The 19,650-nt window shown below is 51.3% G+C and overlaps 1 protein-coding gene across 1 annotated transcript in view; it reads left to right on the plus strand.

Annotated features, from left to right (window-relative positions):
• The first annotated feature begins 375 nt into the window (after positions 1-375).
• Positions 376-19,650, plus strand: part of CD247 (CD247 molecule) — a 69,043-nt gene continuing 49,768 nt past the window's right edge. The window contains exon 1 of the mRNA XM_073221619.1: positions 376-577. Coding sequence (XP_073077720.1) covers positions 520-577 — 58 coding nt within the window. The 5' untranslated portion in view covers positions 376-519. The remainder of the gene's footprint in view (positions 578-19,650) is intronic.

The following is a 19,650-nucleotide window of genomic DNA, read 5'->3' on the forward strand; positions in this document are numbered from 1 at the left end:
TCTACTCAGGCCTCACAGCAAGTGCACAGCAGAGATGGTACTAGAAGCAGAGAGCTCTGGCTGTACATTAAGCTTGATTGTGAACTCAGAGCTCAACCTCTATAAAATACTCAAATATTCATGCCTCTAGGAAAATGGGAAATGTCCTTACCTGCATCAGAAACTCGTATTTATTTGCCTTGGGACTGACTTTGCCAATTAAAATAGGAATTAGATAAATATTAGAAAAAAAAGAGGAAAATAAACAATGGTTAAATGAGAGAAAAAGCAAAATTCAGACACACACACACACACACACACACCCCAACCCTCAAACCTCCAGAGCTTCCTGCCCATGAACGGAAAGGGGGAGCGTGTCTCGGCCCTGTGGCAGGTGTCTGCCTTCACACAGGCCCCGTCGTCCCCCACTTCCTGAGGAGCCAGCAGGCCCAGCCAGCAGAGACTGCCCTTGTCCTCTCTGTCCCAGCCGTGGCTGCCACAGCCGCCGCCTCCGGGCACCATCCTGCGGGAAGGGACAAGATGAAGTGGAAGGCGCTCGTCATGGCGGCCATCCTGCAGGCCCAGCTCCCTGTCACAGGTAAGGCCGATGGACGGACGGCAGTTTGGAGACTCTTTGTGCATGTGCGTGTTCTGGGGGCAGACGGCGGAGGGCTGGTGAGGAGCTGGGGGTCTCCTGCCAGTCCTGTCCTCCCACACCGACGGGCGCTGAGCAGAGGGGGTCCAGCTCGACGCTGGCACCTGCGTCACTGCAACCAAGTTGGGCATCAGGTCAGGGCCAGCTGCTGGAAACACACTGGCCTGAAGGGCAGATTTTTCTAGTGCTCACGGAAGAGAGAAAGTCCACGGAGGAGGGGGACAGATGAGCAACTGAGGCAGGCCGTGTGGGGAGAAGGGGTGGGGGTATTAAACAGAAGCTGGAGGGCGCCAGAAAATGTCAGCCAGGAAGTGCTTCGTGCCGGCACATTTTTCTAGGCTCTGCGTGTCTTCTTACCCGCTTGCCGGCTCCGTCACTTGGCCTCTTTCCTTCTTCCTTCGCCCACAAAGGACACTTCTCTCGTCGGTCAGATGGGGGCACAGCTGTGGCCCTGGCTGACCTGAAGCACCTTGACGGGCCGGGGGCAAAGTGGGGCTCACCAAGGAGGGAAGCGTAGCCTTCTGTGGGGTGCGTGTCTGGACTGAGCTCTGCCGGCCGCCCCTGCGCTCCGGCACCCCAAGGCCAAGGGCGGCCCCGTGGCACCCCCATCCCAGGCTGGGTGACCTCACCACGGGGCTCTGCATCCGAGGGTCCTGGGACCCGGACCGGAAATGCAGTCGAACGTTCGGGACCTGAGAGGATGTGACTGGTTAAGTGGCCCCCGTGGGTGACAGGCAGCCCCCCAGAGAGCACGCTGGGCCCTGGCTTCCTTCAGTGCCTGCATGTTCCTGGCCCGGAGGGTGGGAGCACAACGAGGGGATCAGGCAGGCTCCTCGGGGGTGGCGGACAGGACACGGGCGGGCCGCGTCGGGGGCTGCGGACACCGGGAGGGTGGCCTCAAGGTCCTCGCCCCGCAGCCACCAGCGGCGCTGCGGAGCCCCAGGGCGGGAGCGGCAGGCCCAGCACAGCCCGTCGGAGGGCGTGGGGCCCTTCAGGGCAGCCCCGGGCTTCGGGTGCGGCCATCGCGCTGGGCCTGGGCCCGAGGGGGCCGAGGGGACCGAGGGGCCAGTCCCCGCCGCAGACCAGGTGGAAGGACCAGACCCGCCGCGTGCAGCAGCCTTCAGTTCAGTGTCACCCGCCTTGCTGAGGTGGGGACTGAAATTTCAGACACTCTTGGATAAGACTCCGAGACAGACGTGTTCCTGGGTCCCAGCCCGGGGAGGTCAGGCCCGGGGACACCTGGGCCTTCAGCATGAGGGCTGTAAGTGGCACCCGCGCTGCCTGACACCCTTCGCCACTTCCCCTGGAGGAACGGCTGCTGACGGGCCGGAGTGGCGTCTCGTCTCTGTTTTGCTCAGTTGAGTTACCCATCCCCCACGCCCTTTAAAACGTCTCCTTTTTCACTAAGACTTCCATTTGCAGTTCCGTGGAAAGGCCCAGATCATTAGGAACGGAGCAAGCATGACCCAGTCTGTGTACACGAGGAGGTGTCCCCGGGCAAGTGTCCACCGAGAGTGTCACCAGGGTCTGAGGCTCCAGGGGACGCGGACGGCGTGCCTGCTGGCATGGGCACACTCTGCCCGCAGAGCCCTCAGCTGCTCAGTGCCTCCAGCTGCCTGCACACAGTGGCCAAGGAGGCGCCCCTGGGTCAGGGCAGCCGCTGTCTTTTCCCCGGCGAGGTGGTGCAAAGAGCCTTAGCGAATGCAGGCTCCCAGGCTAGCTTGCGGCTCTGCTGCTAGGGAGGCGGATGGTTGTGGTGCAGAGAGTCAGGCCGGTCACAGGAGGAATCCCAGAGGCGCTATTTCCTAGCTGTGCGCCCGCAGGCAAGTCGCTGAAACTCTCTGGGCTTTAGTTTTGGTATCTAAGGATAACCTCCCTTGTGGAGATGAGAAGTGAATGACACGCCCGATGCATAGCAGACAGCCGATACATGGGAGCTGTTACCTGTCGCTGTCACTACCTCCTGGCCCGTCTTCTCAATTTCTCAATATCCAGGAGCAAGAAATGGAAACAGGTGGTTGGGATTCTCAATCTGCTCTCAGTTGTGTTGGAAAACAGCGCCCGGCATTTCTCCGCCCTCTGAAGGGCGGCTTGCCCTTCCTCTGCCTCTGAGCACGCCACGGCAGCGCAGGCCCATGGCGGCCGCCCACCCGGCAGCTGGCCCCATCCAGCCCAGGGGTCGAAGTTTGGCGGTCATATAATGAGCATTACTGTTCATGAATAACCACTGTTTCCTAAGGCTGTCTTTTCTGCTTATTCTGTAGGAGATACTCCCCCAAGTGAGCACATGCCTGAACATACGTATGTAATATGAATAGGGGGAGGAAACTAGAGGCGCAGTCCACGTGGGGGTCCTCGGTCAGGCGGCCGCCCGCATCTTGCGGCCCCGCAGTCGGGCTGGCCTCACACTGGCGCGGTATAAAGGCAAACGTCTTGGACGCCAGTTCTTTGCTTAAACTGCTTGAGCTGGACTGGAGGGGGCCTATTGAGTGCTGGTAGGATGAGTTATTCAGCGATGGCATTCCCACCCATGGTTTATTCGGACCCCCAGGCACCTGGCTCTTCTCTTCGGGATGAGCTACTTCATTTCCCTACCCCGGCATTTCTCAGACTCGCTGGCCTAGGGGCCACATGGGCTGCCTCGGAACATCCCCTGGAAGTGGTCCTGGGAAGCCCTTGCTTAGGTGAATAACCACCGCTGTACTTATTTTTAAATTCTTTTTATTTTTGCCTTTGTCTTTAAAAAAACTAGACTTATTTTTTACTGGATATACACTTTGACTTTCAAGAGTCCCCAGGCATCAAGCCTTGTGTTTTGCTTGGAAGGGCTCAGGAGCCATTAGGGACCTGCCTGCGTTAGTGTCGTCCACACACACACTTCAGAAATCCTCTCTCCTAAATTGTTCACCTCTGGGTCAGCTAACTGACTAAATATAAAGCAGGGATCATTCCAAATAAACTTCTTGGCTTGGGCCAAGGTTAGTTTTTATTAACACTAAAGCAGTGCTGGATTTAATCAATTTGAGCAGACATTCAATTTGGTTAAAAAATAGTCAAACCAGTCACTGGCCTGTTAGTTGAAACAGACTGATCAGTTGAGTCACTGCCTGTATGTAGCCCTTCCTCCCAGCCTGAAACACCAGGATATGTTCGCTGAGGGAAAACTCATCTCAGTCTTACTCAGAGGTGCATCCCAGCATTTAGCACAGAGCCTGGAGCAGTGAATATTTGTGGAATGAATTAAAAAGTGAGTAAATGAAGGAAATCTAGACATTTCTATGTGATTAAAATTACCTTTAATGGTTATTTGGGGGAGAGGTGGTTACTGGAGTGGCATTATTTGGACCTCTGTTCTAGAGAACTTATCATGAAACAAAGTACTTTAAAATGAAAAACCAAATTAAACTGGTGGAAGGGGCAGGGCAGTTTGAACAGAATGATTCAAAATGAGTTGCAAGGATGGTTTAAGATAAAATCCTGCTGCTATTAAAATTTTCTGATTGGACCATATGACATTTCTGATATCTGTTTATTTTGGACCAGAAAAATAGTAATTTTATATGAGTCAACTCATATAAACCTCAAAAGTAAACAAAGAAAGATGTTCATCTTTCTGACTTAGCTTTAACACTAGGGAAAACAGAAATAAGGCTCTCTCTGTTGGAGAGCATTAACTAGTCAACTAGCAAACTAATGAAAGCCACCACAGGGAGAAACAAGAGTCTGTGCAGTGTAGCAGAAATCAAGTATCCGATTGCCTCAAAATATGGAAAGAGAAAAAGAAGCGGGTGTCCTGACCTTCGTAGTCCAATTTGGCCTGGGTTACTAAGTAAATGTTCCAAGTAGTTCTCACCTTTTTCCTCTTTTCAGTTGAGGTATTTTAACAAAAATATAAAATTATTAGAGGAAGTTATAAGCTGTTTAAAACTTATAATCTTACCAACCTCATCCCATAGCTATAGCTTTTCATTTTCACTTTTTTATGTCCCATTCTGTTATTTTTTATAAGTACATATGTATCCTTAGAGAGTCGTCACTGTAAAATAGTTTCATATGCTTTTTTTTTCTTAATAATCTATCATAAGCATTTTTTTCATGCTGAGCCTTCATGTTTGCCTTTAATTGCTATGTAAACCCCCATAGTTTATGTATCATATTTTCTTCATTATTTCTTTATTGCTGGGCTTTGGGGCTGTTTCTAATTTTTGTTATTAAAGCTAGTCCTGCAGGAAAACCTTTACATATGCAGCTTTAATTTTTTTCTTTTGAATTACCTTCTTGAGCTGATTTCTCCATGACTGACAATTAAAAGCCTAGTGTAAATGAAAAGAATGTCTCACAGCATACTTTAGACTCTGTTGAAAGCAATTCCGACCAGGAGAGAGTGTTTTCCTAACTCTCTGACCCTCTGCAAGTGTTTCCAGTCTTCTCTGGAGCAGGCAGTGTGGTGGGGTGGGGGAGGGTGCCGTGGAGTCAGAAAGATCGGGGTCCGGATCCCGGTTTCTGTCTGGACTTTCTCCGCCCGGGAGTTGCTCACCTCCAGAGCCTTGTCTTGCTGTCTGAGCTGGCATAAGGGTGTCTGCCTCGTGCATGGTGTCATGGAGTACTATTCAGAGGCACCTACACCCAAAAAGTGCTCAAAGGGCAGTACCATTATCACGTGTACCTCAGTTTCCCAACCTGCAAAATAGAAAGAATATCATTTTCCTACTGCAGTAAACTAGGAACCCTGGTGCTAACCTGCTTTCTTTTCCACTTTGTCACTAAATTGCAACGTGAAACTTGGGCAGAAATCTCTCTCTGGGCTCAGTTTCTCCAACTGTGAGATGGGAAAGGAGGTTCCTTTCAGCTGCAAAATGAACTGCGTGTGGTCGTGACATTACAAAGTCATGACTAACATTTAAGCTACCTCATCCCCCCACCCCACTGGCGTTGGCTCACAGTGTCAGGAGCCTAAACTTCACTGTTCCCTGCAACTCCAAATACTTTTCTTTATCGGATTTCGACTTTATCACAATATTTTTAACTCTCTAGTGGGAGCTCAGTGGTGAAAATCCAAGGACAAAGTTCAGCGTTTTCTGGCTAGTCCCTTACACTGGCGCTTCGGCTGCAGATTTACTGGGGGCCAGATAAGGGCTCAGCTGGGGAGAGTTGAGTTAAACAGAGAGCAGATTTCAGTGGAGGGAGTGTTAGTAGCTTCTGCTGTCCACTTTGCTTGCCTGTTACGATTTGGGCTCAGCAACTAATTTCCAGGCTCAAGGGGGGAAAAATAAGTAGAAAACATTAGACCAAGGTCGCAGGAGCCCCGCCCAGTCCAGACCACCGATCTCTCAACGCTGTTACCCCTTTATATTTACTAAGTAGTTTCCATACATTTGCTTACTTGATTCTTGTTACTATTTTATGACAAGCAGCAGAAAAAGTAGAGTTCTCTTTTTATAAATGAAGAGAATAAGGCTCAGAGATTTGATCACTCGCCTCATAATGCATCAGTCCCTGAACACAGATTCTGCGATTCTCTCACTCGGGAACGCACTCTAGAATGTTCTTTGCAGCCTCCCTACCAGGTCCTTGCTTACCAGGTTGTACCCGATGACTGAATTCTGATGCACTTTTGAAGATATTCCCCTTAGGAAACATTTAATACTATTTTCCTCTCAATTTTTCAAGTAAGAAATAATTATTTTGAAGTTGAACATCTTTATTTAATATACATTTTTCTGCTGAGTGTGAAATATTTCCTTGTTAATAGAGAATTATGTTTTACTCTGGCATATTATTATAGTTAATAATATAATATGAACTCACATTTCCCACAAATCTGGGAAGACCCATTTTTTCTGTTTTGCTCTTAATAAATATGTCTATTTGGGAGCTTTCTTGGGAAGGAGGGGCCTCAGTTTTCAAGTTAGCCCATTGCTGGGAGGGCAGGTACCCCACCAATGCCTTACACAGAGGTGGTTATCAAATGTGTAAATTGAAATGAAATCAAATCATATTTGAGAGACTTTGAACCTAAATAATTAACCTGTAGTGATCTATTTGATAAGAAAGTTTCTTCATTCAGTGTGTAGGGCTCTGTAAGTATGAGGTTTTCTGAAGAATAGTACACTGCTACACACAGATGCTGACTTTACGAAATCCTCCAGGAGTGAGAAAATTGCCTTTGAATGACAGATGTCTATAATCAGTTCTCAATTATTTATGTCTCAAATATATACTTCTCAACTGATTATTAGCCTTGAGCCCCCTGCTTCTGCGGGGGCTGAGCTCGGGGAGTGCCAGCCTTGGGCTGGGCCTGGAGCAAAGCAAACAAAGATAAGAAATCTGATGCTGAGCAAAGTACAGGAAGCATTCGTGAACCAAATTGTCCACGTCTGTGACTTAGTGTGGCTCCTCCAAAGCTGCCTGGGAGGAGGACTGGGCCAGGAGAAGGCTCCTGGGGTGGCTGCCGGACGTTGGTGGGGTGCCGCACCTGAGGTTGGGGAGGAAAGCTGGGAAGGATGGCCGACGCCACCATCCAGCAGTAAACAAACCCCTCTTGTCTCTCCTGCAGGAGAGACTGGGAAGGCAGCTGTGTGTTCTGTGCTTCTCTAGTTACCACCATGCAATGATGCGTCGGCTCTAAGACACTGTGTGCATGAGCAGCCTGAGTCAGGGCTGCCCTTTGTCACGTGGGCTGGAGGGGATGGCGGAGAACTGGAAAGAAGAGGTGTTACAGGGGTAAAAACAGGGTGGGTGTGGAGGCTGCCGCAGGAGGCTGACTGCCCAGAGCAACCTGCTCCAGGGCAGGAAGCCGAGCCAGGTGAAGCCCTCAATGGAATGGCCTGTGCTTTAGGGCTGTGGCCTCTAGGCAGTGCAGGCACTGGCAGACGTGTATGTTGGTGTGTGTTTGCTTGTGTGCTGTGGTGGGTGTGTGGGTGTGTGGGTGTCTGTGTCCTTGTGGGTGTGTGCTCGTGTGCATGCACTGGTGTGCCTAGTGCATGCATGTGCTCACTTGTTCACTGCTGGGCACGTCCTGCATCTGCAGCTGTGCTGTGTGTGTGCTCACGAGTAGCTCTGTGTGTGTGGTGTGTGCATTTAAGAAGAGGCTGGTGGTGGCAGGGTGGCTCTGCTGTAGGAAGGGCAAATGCTGCTTAAATTCCAAGCTGGCAGTCCGGGTAGGTGAACAGCGGGGCTGAGATGCACTGAGACAAGAAAACTTCTATCCAAACTGGGCTGTCTGGGATCCCGGGGGCTGGGAGTGGCTTCTTCGTAGGTACAGAGAACACTCCCCTCAGAGCCCCCACCTCCAGGCAGGCCTGCTGTCTTTCCTTCTGAGCTCCGCTGTGCCTCCCAGGCCCCTTACTTAGCATATGACTCTAACCATGGAACTCAGTCCACCCCCTTATGATCAAGCCCAGAGGTGTGGGGATCTCCTAGACTCACTGTTGCCATTATTACCAGGTTAAGGTGACAAAAGAAAGTGGAAAATTCTTGTTCTCAGAATTCAGGGTTCAAAACCTGACACGAATAGCTCCTGATCGTGAGCCCTTGTCACGATGGAGGCCCAGCACACAGGGAGTTTCAGGAGCGCTTACCCGCCAGCAGGAAATGTTACCAGCTCCCCACATTCTCACCAGGCCTGCTCACAGTGGCCACCCTATGCGTTTTGACTGAAATAGTCCAAATGCATCTGATGCTGCTTGTCTTTCTGCCCTCAGAATAGATTGGCAAGCAGTCCAATAGGGTGATGACCTAACTGCACCACTGAGAGTCGGTGTTTTCAGACTGATGGTTATTTTTAATATCTGACTATTCAAACTGTTGGGCAACTCATTTATCAGTGAGTAAATACAGTTGGCCCTTCATGAGGTTAGGGGTGCCCACCCGCAGTGCAGGGGAACTTCCACATGTAAGTTTTGACTCCCGCAAAACTGAACTACTAACAGCCTTCTCTTGATTACCTTTCTAATAACATAGATCATCAATTAACCCATCTTTTGTATGTTATATGTATTGCATACTGTATTCTTACAATAAAGTAAGCCAGAGAAAAGAAACTGTTATTTCAAATTGTCACAAATCTCCAAAAACTTTTCCAGTGTATTTATGGGGAAAAAATTTGTGTAGAAGTGGACACCCGTGCAGTTCAAATCCATGTTTTTCAAGGGTCAGTTGTACTAGCCAAGCACCTCTCATGCACCCCAAGTGAAATAAACAATCCTGTGGGTTGGCCACAGCGACCAGGCTGGTGTGCGGAGATGGACGCTGAGTGGCCGAGAGCCCACAGGTAATAGAAAGCTCCCTGGGTCCTATAAGTCCTGCTCTTGGGCTTTACGAGAAAGTCTCCGTTCACCTACAGGTTTGCCTCTTTATGGGCTGGTCTGATGTTCATCACTTTGTGAACCTGTGTTCATTTCTGTGCTGAGTTCCGTAGCAAAGGAGGTGTGCGTGTATGAGGGGCTACCACCCAGGACTGTTTTGAGTTAGGCCAGAGAGCTTCAGACACTCCCCCTTTGATTTTCTCAGATTAGAGAGAAATTTTTGTCTTTTCTCTCACTTAACTGTCAAGGCCTCAGGGCCCCGACCTATCTGAAATACACAAATGCATTCTGGGCAAAATAAATCCAGTCCGTTTTCTTTGGATTTTGGTGGGAACAACAAAGACTGAGTTACAGAAGGCTGGCAAAGACGATTATTCTCTTTCTTTCTATTAAGTATAGAGGCTTCAGAAGAACAGCTCGTAAATTCAAATAATTGCGTCCGCTGCAGCATACCCATCCGTCTCCCTGCTAGACCTGGCCTGTGAAATCCCCTTTAAAAATGTGATCCCGCTCACCAGCTCAGGGCGGATGCTGCGTTGTTAAATGTTCCCGTGTGCAGCCCCATGAAGGGGGGTGCTACAAAGCAGATGGCTTCCATTTCAACAGAGCACCTCATCAGGAATGCTCTGCTTTTCAGGGTGAGGGGATGGGTGCCTCTAATTTCCAAAGCTCTGAAGTCTCATCTTGGAGAGGATGCTACTTAGAAACCAAGACGGACTGTGAATAAAGTTATAATCACAAATACTTGCAGTCTAAAGGGGCCAGTGGGGAGAGCGTGGGAGGGAAGAATTTAGGAAGCATTTTCTGATCTTCACGGCAATTTCTTGATTTTGCTGGTTTGGCAAAAAACAATCCGTCAGTTTCTTGCTATCGTTCTAAACACTGAGTCTCTGACAGAGGCTGATCTAATTCCAGATTTGGTTTCAGACAGTGGCTTCCTTAGAAAATTCCTGCTGGTCATTTTGGAGAGCACAGGCTGGTCCTCTGCGCCAGGGGCTGAGATGGGGCTCGGCTGGGTAGGCATCTTAACACTGGCATTGAATATTGCCTAACAGCATTCAAGCCTGGAGCGATTTCAATAAAAGAAAAAAGGAATCTAATCTCCAGATTGCTCAGTCCTCTCAAATTCAGGGCGGCAGCCACCCCGGCAGGGGCTGTCCCACTGTGGGGTCCTGGGCGCTCCCCCTGCAGGGTCCCTCTGCCCTCGGCCTTCTTCCCCCAGGTCTGACCCTGAGTCGCTGCCGCTCTTCCCCCGCATCTCCACTCCTGCTATTCAAAGGTTTAAACAAATTTTTTCAGAGGGAATATACAAGTCCCACTTCACGGGATTTTGAATGACATGAATTTGGAATTACACAATGCAAAAAATTAATAAGGTCTCAATTTGTGTGCAGTATTTAAAATAATGTGACTCTTATTTTACATTTATTCCTCTGAGAAATTAACTTGAACTGTGCAAAGTTCACCCCCCTTGCCGTAGCTACCTTGTACTCAGAAGTGGCTTGCGGTAGCACCATTAGGGGGCCTGCCAGTGAATTACACTTCCAGTGACATGAATAGTAGATGAAGCTTCTCTGGGAAGATTCCCTATGATCAACGTGGGGCCGGCCTACCATGCCAGAAGCTTGGAGCATTTGCCCTAAAAAGGACAGATACCTTCAAGTTCCCAGGTTTTACTGGAAGACTTGATAGTCCAAGAAATCAATAAACTAGCCAGACGTCCCATAGCACATGGCAGAGCAGCTCTTGAGCCCAAGACGTCAACGCTTCCTCCGGCCATCTGTGCTCCTGGCCGCCAGGCTGCCCCGAGACCCAGGTGTGTGTGTGAAGGGGCCTCTCGTGGAATGGCGACAGGAGCACGCTGTGGCTGGCTTGTTAGCTCCACCTGATGGTGGTGGATGGGCCACCTCCCTGAGCTTAGGAGAGGGTTGTTGAACTGTTCAGCAACGCAAGAATTCATCTTCTAATGAAGCAGTGTTCATGAGTGTGAATTTTCTTTTATTGGTTTCATGAAATGGACACACATTAAACATGTTTAATTTTCTTAAAGAGACACGTCCAGCTTCTCCTGTCAGCTGTTCACTGTGGATGACCCCCTAAGGTGGGCAGGGTCCATCCTGGGACTTGGAAGGATTTCCTTCTAAGGGCTTTCTGGAATGCCTTTCTACCTGGATAGCACCCCCTGCCTGGCATCCCATTCCTGACCAGGAGGGAACAGACGTATGCCTCTTTGTGCAGATAAATCAAGGCATCTCTAACTTCTCCTGAGATTGTCCAGGACCACGGTGGTCACAGGCCAGCAGCCCACTGACCCAAGGCCCTGGTGACCCCACTAATAGTGACTAACAGTGACAGGCATTTGCGAGGTGAGGCCAGGTGGAGAGAGAAGGTAGCAGAGAGAGAAACTGAGGGAGGTCCTAGCAGCGAGGAGAGCGTGTCCTATCAGAAAACCCCATCCTCAGAAATACACCAGACGTGGAAATAAAACTCAGAACGTGGCCATGCCGTAACTCAGCCACAGCCCGAGCCAGCGCTACGCGTGCAGGGGCCGTGCCAGGCAAGTCCAGGTGCTGTGCTTGGAGACCCTGTGTTAGGGGCTGGCAGGTACGTCTGCCTGTGGGTGAGTGTTACAGCCACATTAACAGCTTACACACGCCGAGAGCAGCTTGTTTGCTATTTTGTTGACATGCATTAGGTCCACAAATCCTGTGGCACTTTATTGGTGTCCCCATTTTTCAGGTGGGGAACTGAGGCCCAGGGGCTGTGGTTAGCCTGACTAGAGCTGGGCTTTGACCCCAGGCGGCCTGACCCCCACCCTGAGCCGCAGTGCTTCCGGGTTGAGGATAAGGGCCCTTCATCTGTCGTCAGCTTTGAGGAAGGAGCTAGGTTTGTCCGCCTGTGGAGAAGGCAGTTGGGAAAGAGCAGATGGGATAGGGGAACAGGATTTCCCACCCTGGGACACCAGGAAACGCAGCAAGGGATCTGGGTAGCAACCCCACCCATCCCTGGAGCCTCACTCCCCACCCTCAGGAGGTGCCTGCCACTCAAGCCCTGGGCACCTGACACGGAGCCCCCTCCCCACCCAGGCCTGGTCCCACTGGCCTCCACAGGGCCCACTGCTTGCAGGAGCCGACCCCCAGAGGACCTGTTTGCTAAGGTTTATAAGGAAGGCACAGTTTTCCAAACTGTCCACAAGATGGGAACACGGTACCTCTGAAAGAGGGAACATACATTTTGAAAACACTAGTTTAAACCAGCTTAAAGAAAGATTTTGTTTGTGTATCCCTGAAGGATTCTTCAGAACCTTTTATCTGCAAATGTGCATTACACACCTCCAGAAGGAAGAGAGGGGAATACAATGTGCAATGCCGTACGATTTTATTAGACCCCATTTGGCATTTGTTTTTTAAGGAAGCCCCTATTAAATGGCCTGTAGAAGGCAGTTTGAGAAAGAAGGTCTCAGTATGTCAGGGCTCAAAGAGGGGGACCTAGCCAGGTGGGACGGAGGATCAGGGGGTGTGTCTAGCAGATTCAGGATTTGCATGGATGGGATTTAATGCAAAGAGGAGGAGAGGAAGACGCCCCGGAAAGGGGACACTGGCCAGGGGTGCACAGCAGCATGAGCACAGGTACCCAGGGACAGATTCTCTGCTCCCAGGAAGGCCTCTAAGCCGTGTTCCCGTGAGTCTCCTCATGTCCTGCTCACAGCCCCACAGCACGCACCGCAGCAGCGGTCTCAGTGCCCACTCAGCCCCCTTCGGCCTCCCCCTCAGTGCGGGGCCTGCCTTGCAGGGACTGTCGCCTGCACCTGCTGCCCAGGACCTTCCTCTGGCCCTGGGGCTGCTCCGCCCTGTGCAGCTGCAGGCCGGAAACCCAGGGGGATCAGGGCCAGTGACAGCCCCTGGGGGCTGCCCCGTGCCACCCAGCCTTGTCCCGCACGTGTGGCTGTCCTGCGGTACCAGCCCCACACAATCGCCTGGAATTTGCCAGCAGTGCAGCTCCAGTTGTTCACAGTGTAACTAGCTCATCAGGCTCCTTTTGTTAATTTTCGTCTCTTTCCCTCCACGTGTCCCCACATATTTACTCTGTCCACTTCCTAGGGCAGCTGAAACCACGCTCCACAAACTGGGTGGCCTAAGAACAGACCGTTACTCCCTCCCAGTTCTGGGGTCTGGAAGTCCAAAATCAAGGTGCCACAGGGCTGGTTCCTTCTGAGGATATCTGTTGTGGGCCTCCCCCAGCTGCTGGCGGGTGGCTGGCACTTTCAGCCCTCCTTGGATGGTAGAGGTACCAGCCTGATCCCCACCCTCACCCTCACACGGCCCTCTCCCTGCGGGCACGTCTGTCTGTCCGAACCTCTTATTTATGTAAGGACACAGTCCTGTTGGAGAAGGGCCCACCCTAATAATCTTACCTTAACCTGATCACTTGCAAACATCCTATTTCCACATAAGGTCACATTCACAGGGACTGGGGCTCAGGACTTGAACACCTTTTTACAGGACACAATTCAACCCATAACCCCTAAAGATGCTTCCTGCCATAAAGTCCCAAATAAACTACCTGGACTCGAATCTTTGTCTCTGGGCTGGCTTCCGGAAGAGCCCAAACTGAAACGCCCTTTTAAAAATGGAAACTCAGAGGTACAGACAGATTGTGAAACTTTCCTAGCACCATGTAACAAGCTCATTGCAGAAATAATGATTTGAGTCAACATGTTAATATCTTACCTAAACACAAGACTTGCTTCTCAACTTCTCCTCAGACTATGTGGCAAAGTTGTTTCTCTGATGATGGCTCAATTTACTTTTTTTTTTTTGATCACCGATGGCCATAGCCCGTGATGCGGCTCAGGGAAGAAAGGGAAAAGGCACATGGCCTGCAGTGAATGCACAGGGTCTTTGCCGTTGGGCGTCATTAAGGGAAGGTCCCTTCCGGCTGGGAGCACAGACATGCGTCCCAGCCTGGGTGGCTGCCAAGCCGCTGCTGAGGTGACTGGTACAGGCGTAGCCCGTGGGGCTGCTGAGCCAGCTCTGTCCCCTCCCTGCCTCCGGAAGATGGAATAAATATGTCAGAAGGGAGGTGCTCCATCTCGGGAGCGCCGGGGGTTGCCCTTTAGAAAAACATCGCCAGCATATTCTGCGATCTCGAAATGAATCTGAGCGGTAGCGCACGCAGCGGGCCTTGGTCTGCACGTTAGACGTTCTCCTGCTCCAGCTCTGACATCGTGGCTCCCAGATGAGTGTCTGAACAGGCAGAAGGGTCCTGCCAGGAGCAGAGGCCGAGGCGGTCCCCAGCCTTCCTCAAGGTGCCCTTGGCTGCTGAGCAAAGATCGCACCGAGCCGTGTTCCCAGGTCACAGCTGCCGGGGCCCCAGTGGGAGACAGGGTGGTTCCAGTTCAGTTCTAAGTCAGGAAGTGCTTCAAACATGTTGTCAGCAAGAGTCACTGGAAACTGACCCTGTCTCTGTAGCTTTCTGCAGTCGCTGAGCATCTGAGAAACTGGGCTAAGGTCAGGCCCATCCCTGACTCACAAGGAGAGGCTACGTGAGTGTCTTCTAGGTAAAAATAAAATTTCATTCCAGTGAGACATGCTTGTTTACAAAACAGATGTATAAACTGGGACTAAGAAGCCTTTGATTTTCTCTGCCGTTGCAGGAAGGTTTTGTGTGTGTGTGTGTGTGTGTGTGTGTGAGAGAGAGAGAGAGAGAGAGAGAGAGAAACGGACATTAAGCAGAGAGGGAGAGAAGAAATTCTGAGTCGGGGAGAGGATGGAGCGAGGTGCGAAGAGGATTTCTATGATTCCTTTCCTCTCTCTGTCAGCAACCAGCACCCCAGGAGGGCCCCGTCTCAGGAGCGTGGGTGTGGGAGGCGCGAGGAGAGAGGGTGCTGAGCAGAAGCAGCCAGCAAACCCCTCCTCTGGGGGGAGGCATGTTGTGAGGTCCACACATGTGGCAAGGGGCCCCTGTGCTCAGCTGGTCCGAGGGGAAGGAGCCACTCCCCGCAGTGGAGGTCTTCATCAGCCCGGGGTCCTTCCCCACTGCCAGCTTCCTGCTTCTCTTTAGCTCCCGTCTCCGAGGATGTTTTTCAGGAGCCTAGGCACACTGGTATTGCCGCAGACGGCCCCAGCTCACGTGATCCTGTGACGGCCTTGTGACGTCACCTCAGCGCTCCATGTCATGGGTGAGAAAACCCAGTCTCTGAGCCACCAAGACATCTGCTCAGGACTTGTCGCTGGGAAAGGGTGCAGCCCAGGTTGGGACCTGGAGTCGCTGATGCCTGCCCATCCCGGGGTCCCCACTGAGCTGCACCCCACATTAATGGCTTCAGGAAGAGGCACCTCAGAGGAGGGGCTGTGGTGGGGGACACTGAGATTTGCATCTGTCTGAGTGACTGGGAGGCTCCTGACCCCGGACCTGCCTCAGACCCTCCCCAGGGGCACAGGGGCCACCAGCAGCGAGCACTATTTGCGGTTGCTCAGGTCCCACCTACAGAAGCATGGTGGTCAGGGGTTGGGTGCAACTGACTGGGGGCCGCCTGTGAGCACCTGTGGATGTTCTGAGCGGGTCTGGGGAGGGCTTAGTCCCAGGAGAGACCTGTCCTTTGGCGAGTCCCCACCCCAGGCTTAGCTGGTCGTGATTAATGTGTAGCGTGGAGAGGACTGTCTCTCTGTGCTTCTCTGTCCGTTTGGCACCACTCAGCCCCACCTGTGCTTTGAAGCCTCAGCGGCCCCCTCAGCCCACAGTACCCCCTCCCTTCTCTGCGCTCCCGGGGTGCTCGCCGTCAGCCCCCCTCAACGGCTGGGGAGGGGCCTGGGTTCCACAGCTGCATCTACAGGCTCCCAGTTCTTCCTCAGTACTTTTTAGCTGTGTGTCTTAGGGGCAGAAAAAGGCTCCTCAGGTCTGGGGCTCTCCATCTGTTTAATGTAGAAAATGGTATGTACCTCAAAGGGGCTCTGTGAGAACGAGCTCTCTCATGCACGGGAGGTGCTAGGCTTGGGGCGCAGAGCGTGAGGGTTTGGTGCCTACTTGCTGGTAGGACCACCGCCGGGCACTGGGGTTGATTGCAGACTCCTGTCATCCTCCAACTCCTGTATTATTAATTGACTTCTCATGAATTACACTGTATTTCCAGCAGAAATATTCTTCAGGCAAGGATCCTGACATTTACTTCCTTGTGTTTTCTATTTTCCTAAAGTATTTCCCACTAGATGCTCCCAAATGAGACCCAGTGCTTAACCAACGGTCAGCAAACATCCAAAGGACCATCTAGAAACCCTGTAGACTTCCCAGGCCATAGGGTCTCTTGCGCAGCTACAAAACTCTGCTGTCGCAGCACAGATCAGTCAGAGACCACAGGTGAACTGCTGAGCGTGGGGGTGTTCCCGTAAAACTTTATTTACAAAATAAACACTGGACTGTGCCAACCCTGGTGGAGAGCGATGGGATCTGAAGTCAGATGCTTGGGTCCAAATCCACCCCCACTACTTCTTTCGCCTGGTCTTGCATCTGTGAGCCCGAGAGGAGGCCCTGTGCGGAGAGCCTGCCCCCTCTGCTCCGGCCCCACGGCACCAGGGAGATCCCTGCGGCCGCCTCCTCAGGCAGCTGCGCAGCCCGGGTGGCTGGCCGGCTTCAGTGAGCAGGCAGCGCAGGTGCTGGGCTTGAAACAACATGGCGCATTTGTTTGGGGAGCATTTCAGGGGTGGTCACCCTCTCACTAAAGTGAAATGGAAAACTAAATGTGATTCAGCTGCACAGAAAGATAAAAGCTTTTGTTATTCTCTGATTTGCTCTGTTCATGGAGAGTTTAGTCATACGGGTTTCTCTTCTCAGGAACTCACGGAACATCACAACACATTCATTCGTCCCCCAAATAATTCTGCACAGAACAAACCTTTACAGGCAAGAGGGGGGTGGGGGGTGCAATTATGAGAAACCATGTGTGTCTGCATCACCACGAGGGCCTTGAGGTCATCAGAGAGGAGCTGATCAATAGTTCACGGGTGGGCGCAGGCCGCCTGATTCATACCGGGAGCTCGGGTTGCAGTGAGAGGATGGCATATTCTGTTTTAAACTTTTAAAAATAACCCTTGAAATTGTGTTGATTTTGAAAGTAAGAATCCAGCACCCTGTTAGTTAAGGAAAGACAAACGCAGACGAGAATTAAACAGCAGTAAGAGCCGGGGCAGAGCAGCGGGGAGTATTGTAGGAAGACAGAGCCCTGGGTGGTGTCCAGATTCGGGTGCTCAGGAACTGGGAGGCTGCACCGTAAGGTGGTCTGCCTGGTCCTTAGGCCTTCCCAGCGCGCTGGGGTTGCTGTCCTGCTCAAAGCAATCATCTCCTTTGGGACGTGAGTCAAATCAGTTGAATTCAATGTTTCCATTTCACGATAGAGTATTTCTCCAGGGCAGCTTAAGAAAAATGGACTATCACCCAGGAGAAACTAAGAAGCAGTGATCATTTTGGAAAATTTAATAAAGAGAATCCAGGTGCCCCACTCAGGCGAACCCTCTGCGTGTGACCATCATTGTGGGAATGGCTGGATCACACTTTGTCCTTCTGCCAAGTGCTTCATGTAAATTGCTTCACGAAAAATCCACCACCCTCTGGGATGTCCGGATGTAGCCTCCTTTTACTAGCAGAGAAGTTAAGCTTTACAAGGGCAGGCGATTCGATCAAGGTTACTTATTGGTAGAGTTGGCATTTGAATTCCCTCCTCCTGGACCCGGGTCCAAGCTTTCCTCCTACGGTCATGTGAGGGCAGGTTATGTACGTATCTGTGGCTGGGTGGGGTGCAGAAGAGAATACACTCTCCTAATATTTGTACACGAGCTTCCATTTATTATACATACTTTTCATTTTCAGTTTATTTTCCTCTTAGAGGTTAAATTTTCCACTCCTGATGTCCACTCAAAGAAAGGCTAGTAAATTCCATGGGCCACTCTTGAATAAGACAAACCAGAAAAACTATGCAGTGCCCATGACTAGCCTAAGCAGATGTGGGCACCCTTGGGTGCAGCTAACTCCTGTACTGTTTAACCCTAGTGAAAATTTTCCAAGAATAAAATCACTTGCCTTTATTTGGTCAGTCTCCAATTGTGCCAAATCCCTTGTGACTGAGGGCTTGGTGCAAGGCTTCTTGATCTCTGTGCTGTGATATTTGAGGTGGTTCTTGGCCGCAGGGGCTCTCCTGTGCCGTACATGATGTGCAGCAGCATCCCTGACCACTACCCTCTAGATGCCCACAGAGCTGCCAAGTCCCGACAGCCCAAAACTTCTTAGACGCTGCCAGACTCCGAGGGTGCAAAACCTGCTTGTGGTTGAGAACCAGTGGATTGAGGTCATTGTTTTTGTGGTTCAATCACTCGGTGATGTATTGGGCCATGACGGACAATCCAGTCTGACCTCATCTGGTCATTAAGCTGACCGCACTGGAGGCTGGCCGTTGATCCATTGCTTTCCCGGACATTAGCTGAGATGATGGCCTCAGAGCTGCCCAGTGCGTTTGGCTTTTGGAATGGCCCTTCCCGAGTGGGAGAAGCGTAGATTTGTGAGGCAAACAGACCTAAATTGAAATTCTGGCTCTACGGCTGCCTAGCTATGAGACCTTGGACATGTGACTAGAGCTCCCTGAGACCGCCTTCTCCTTTATAGACCAAAGATTACACACCTTGAGGAGTTGTAGGGGGAACTAGAGATACTGTGTGTAAAGGCCCAGATAGAGTGAGTAAGCAGTGGCTTTGTAGGAAGGGGTCCCCCTGTGGGAAACGAACAGATGCATGCCTGAGGCAGCTCCACGGGAAGCGCACGGCCACATACGCCTGCAGGGCCTTCCGTCAATCCCTTGCGTTCGTCTCCCACCCCCCTTGAGGCCCTCTCCACCTGGCCTCCTCAGAGTGTCCCTGCTTCTCCGATTTTTGAGGGGCCTGAGCATTCCAGAACGGAAGGCTGGGAAGATGTGGACTCGGTAGAAAGATGCCAAAGCATCTTCAAGGTGATTTAGCAGCTGATCTGGATCGGGATATGAACACCAGAGTGGCTGAGGGGTGGAGTGACAGAAACGGGAACAGGCGGCCGGATAGCAAGGTGGTCCTTGGAGGAGAGCGTGAGGACGGACGGCAGCGGGGGCCGGGCTGCTGGCTCCATCACCCGTGTGCAGCAGGCTCTGTACGAGGCACCAGGGAGAAAGGGCCAGGTGCTCAGGAGACTACTTGGCCAGGACAGCCCTGGCTAAAACTAGGGAGGAGGCTTTTCCAGCACTTTCTGTCCCCCTTCTGCATCGTGGAATCTGCTGGTTAAGAGCTAAAAGAACCTTTTTGCTCCTGTCCCTTTATTTTGCTGACCCTTGGAGCGGATGTGGTAGAACCATAAAGCTGGTGGCTGAGCCAGAAGGTGCTGCAGGTGGGAGACGGGACATGCTTGGGGTCAGATGCCCCTTGATTCTGGGTCTGTAACCCAGGACTGACAGCCCAGAGCTCTTCCTGCCCTGCCAGGCTACCTCCATCAGTCCTTTGTCTCATTTTAACTCTAAATTCTAGGATAAAATATCTCTTTGATATTCAAAGCGATCAGTACTGCTTCTGAATCAAATACCAACATTTACAATTGTATGTCCTTATTTATTTAATGTTGCCCCTTAAAATAGTAATTTATGACCAAGAAAGTTTCCCCTGCTCTTGAATACTGAAAAACATGAGAAATAAGCAAAAGATG

The sequence above is a fragment of the Manis javanica genome, chromosome 14 (genome assembly GCF_040802235.1).
Source record: "Manis javanica isolate MJ-LG chromosome 14, MJ_LKY, whole genome shotgun sequence".
Classification (NCBI taxonomy): Eukaryota; Metazoa; Chordata; class Mammalia; order Pholidota; family Manidae; genus Manis; species Manis javanica.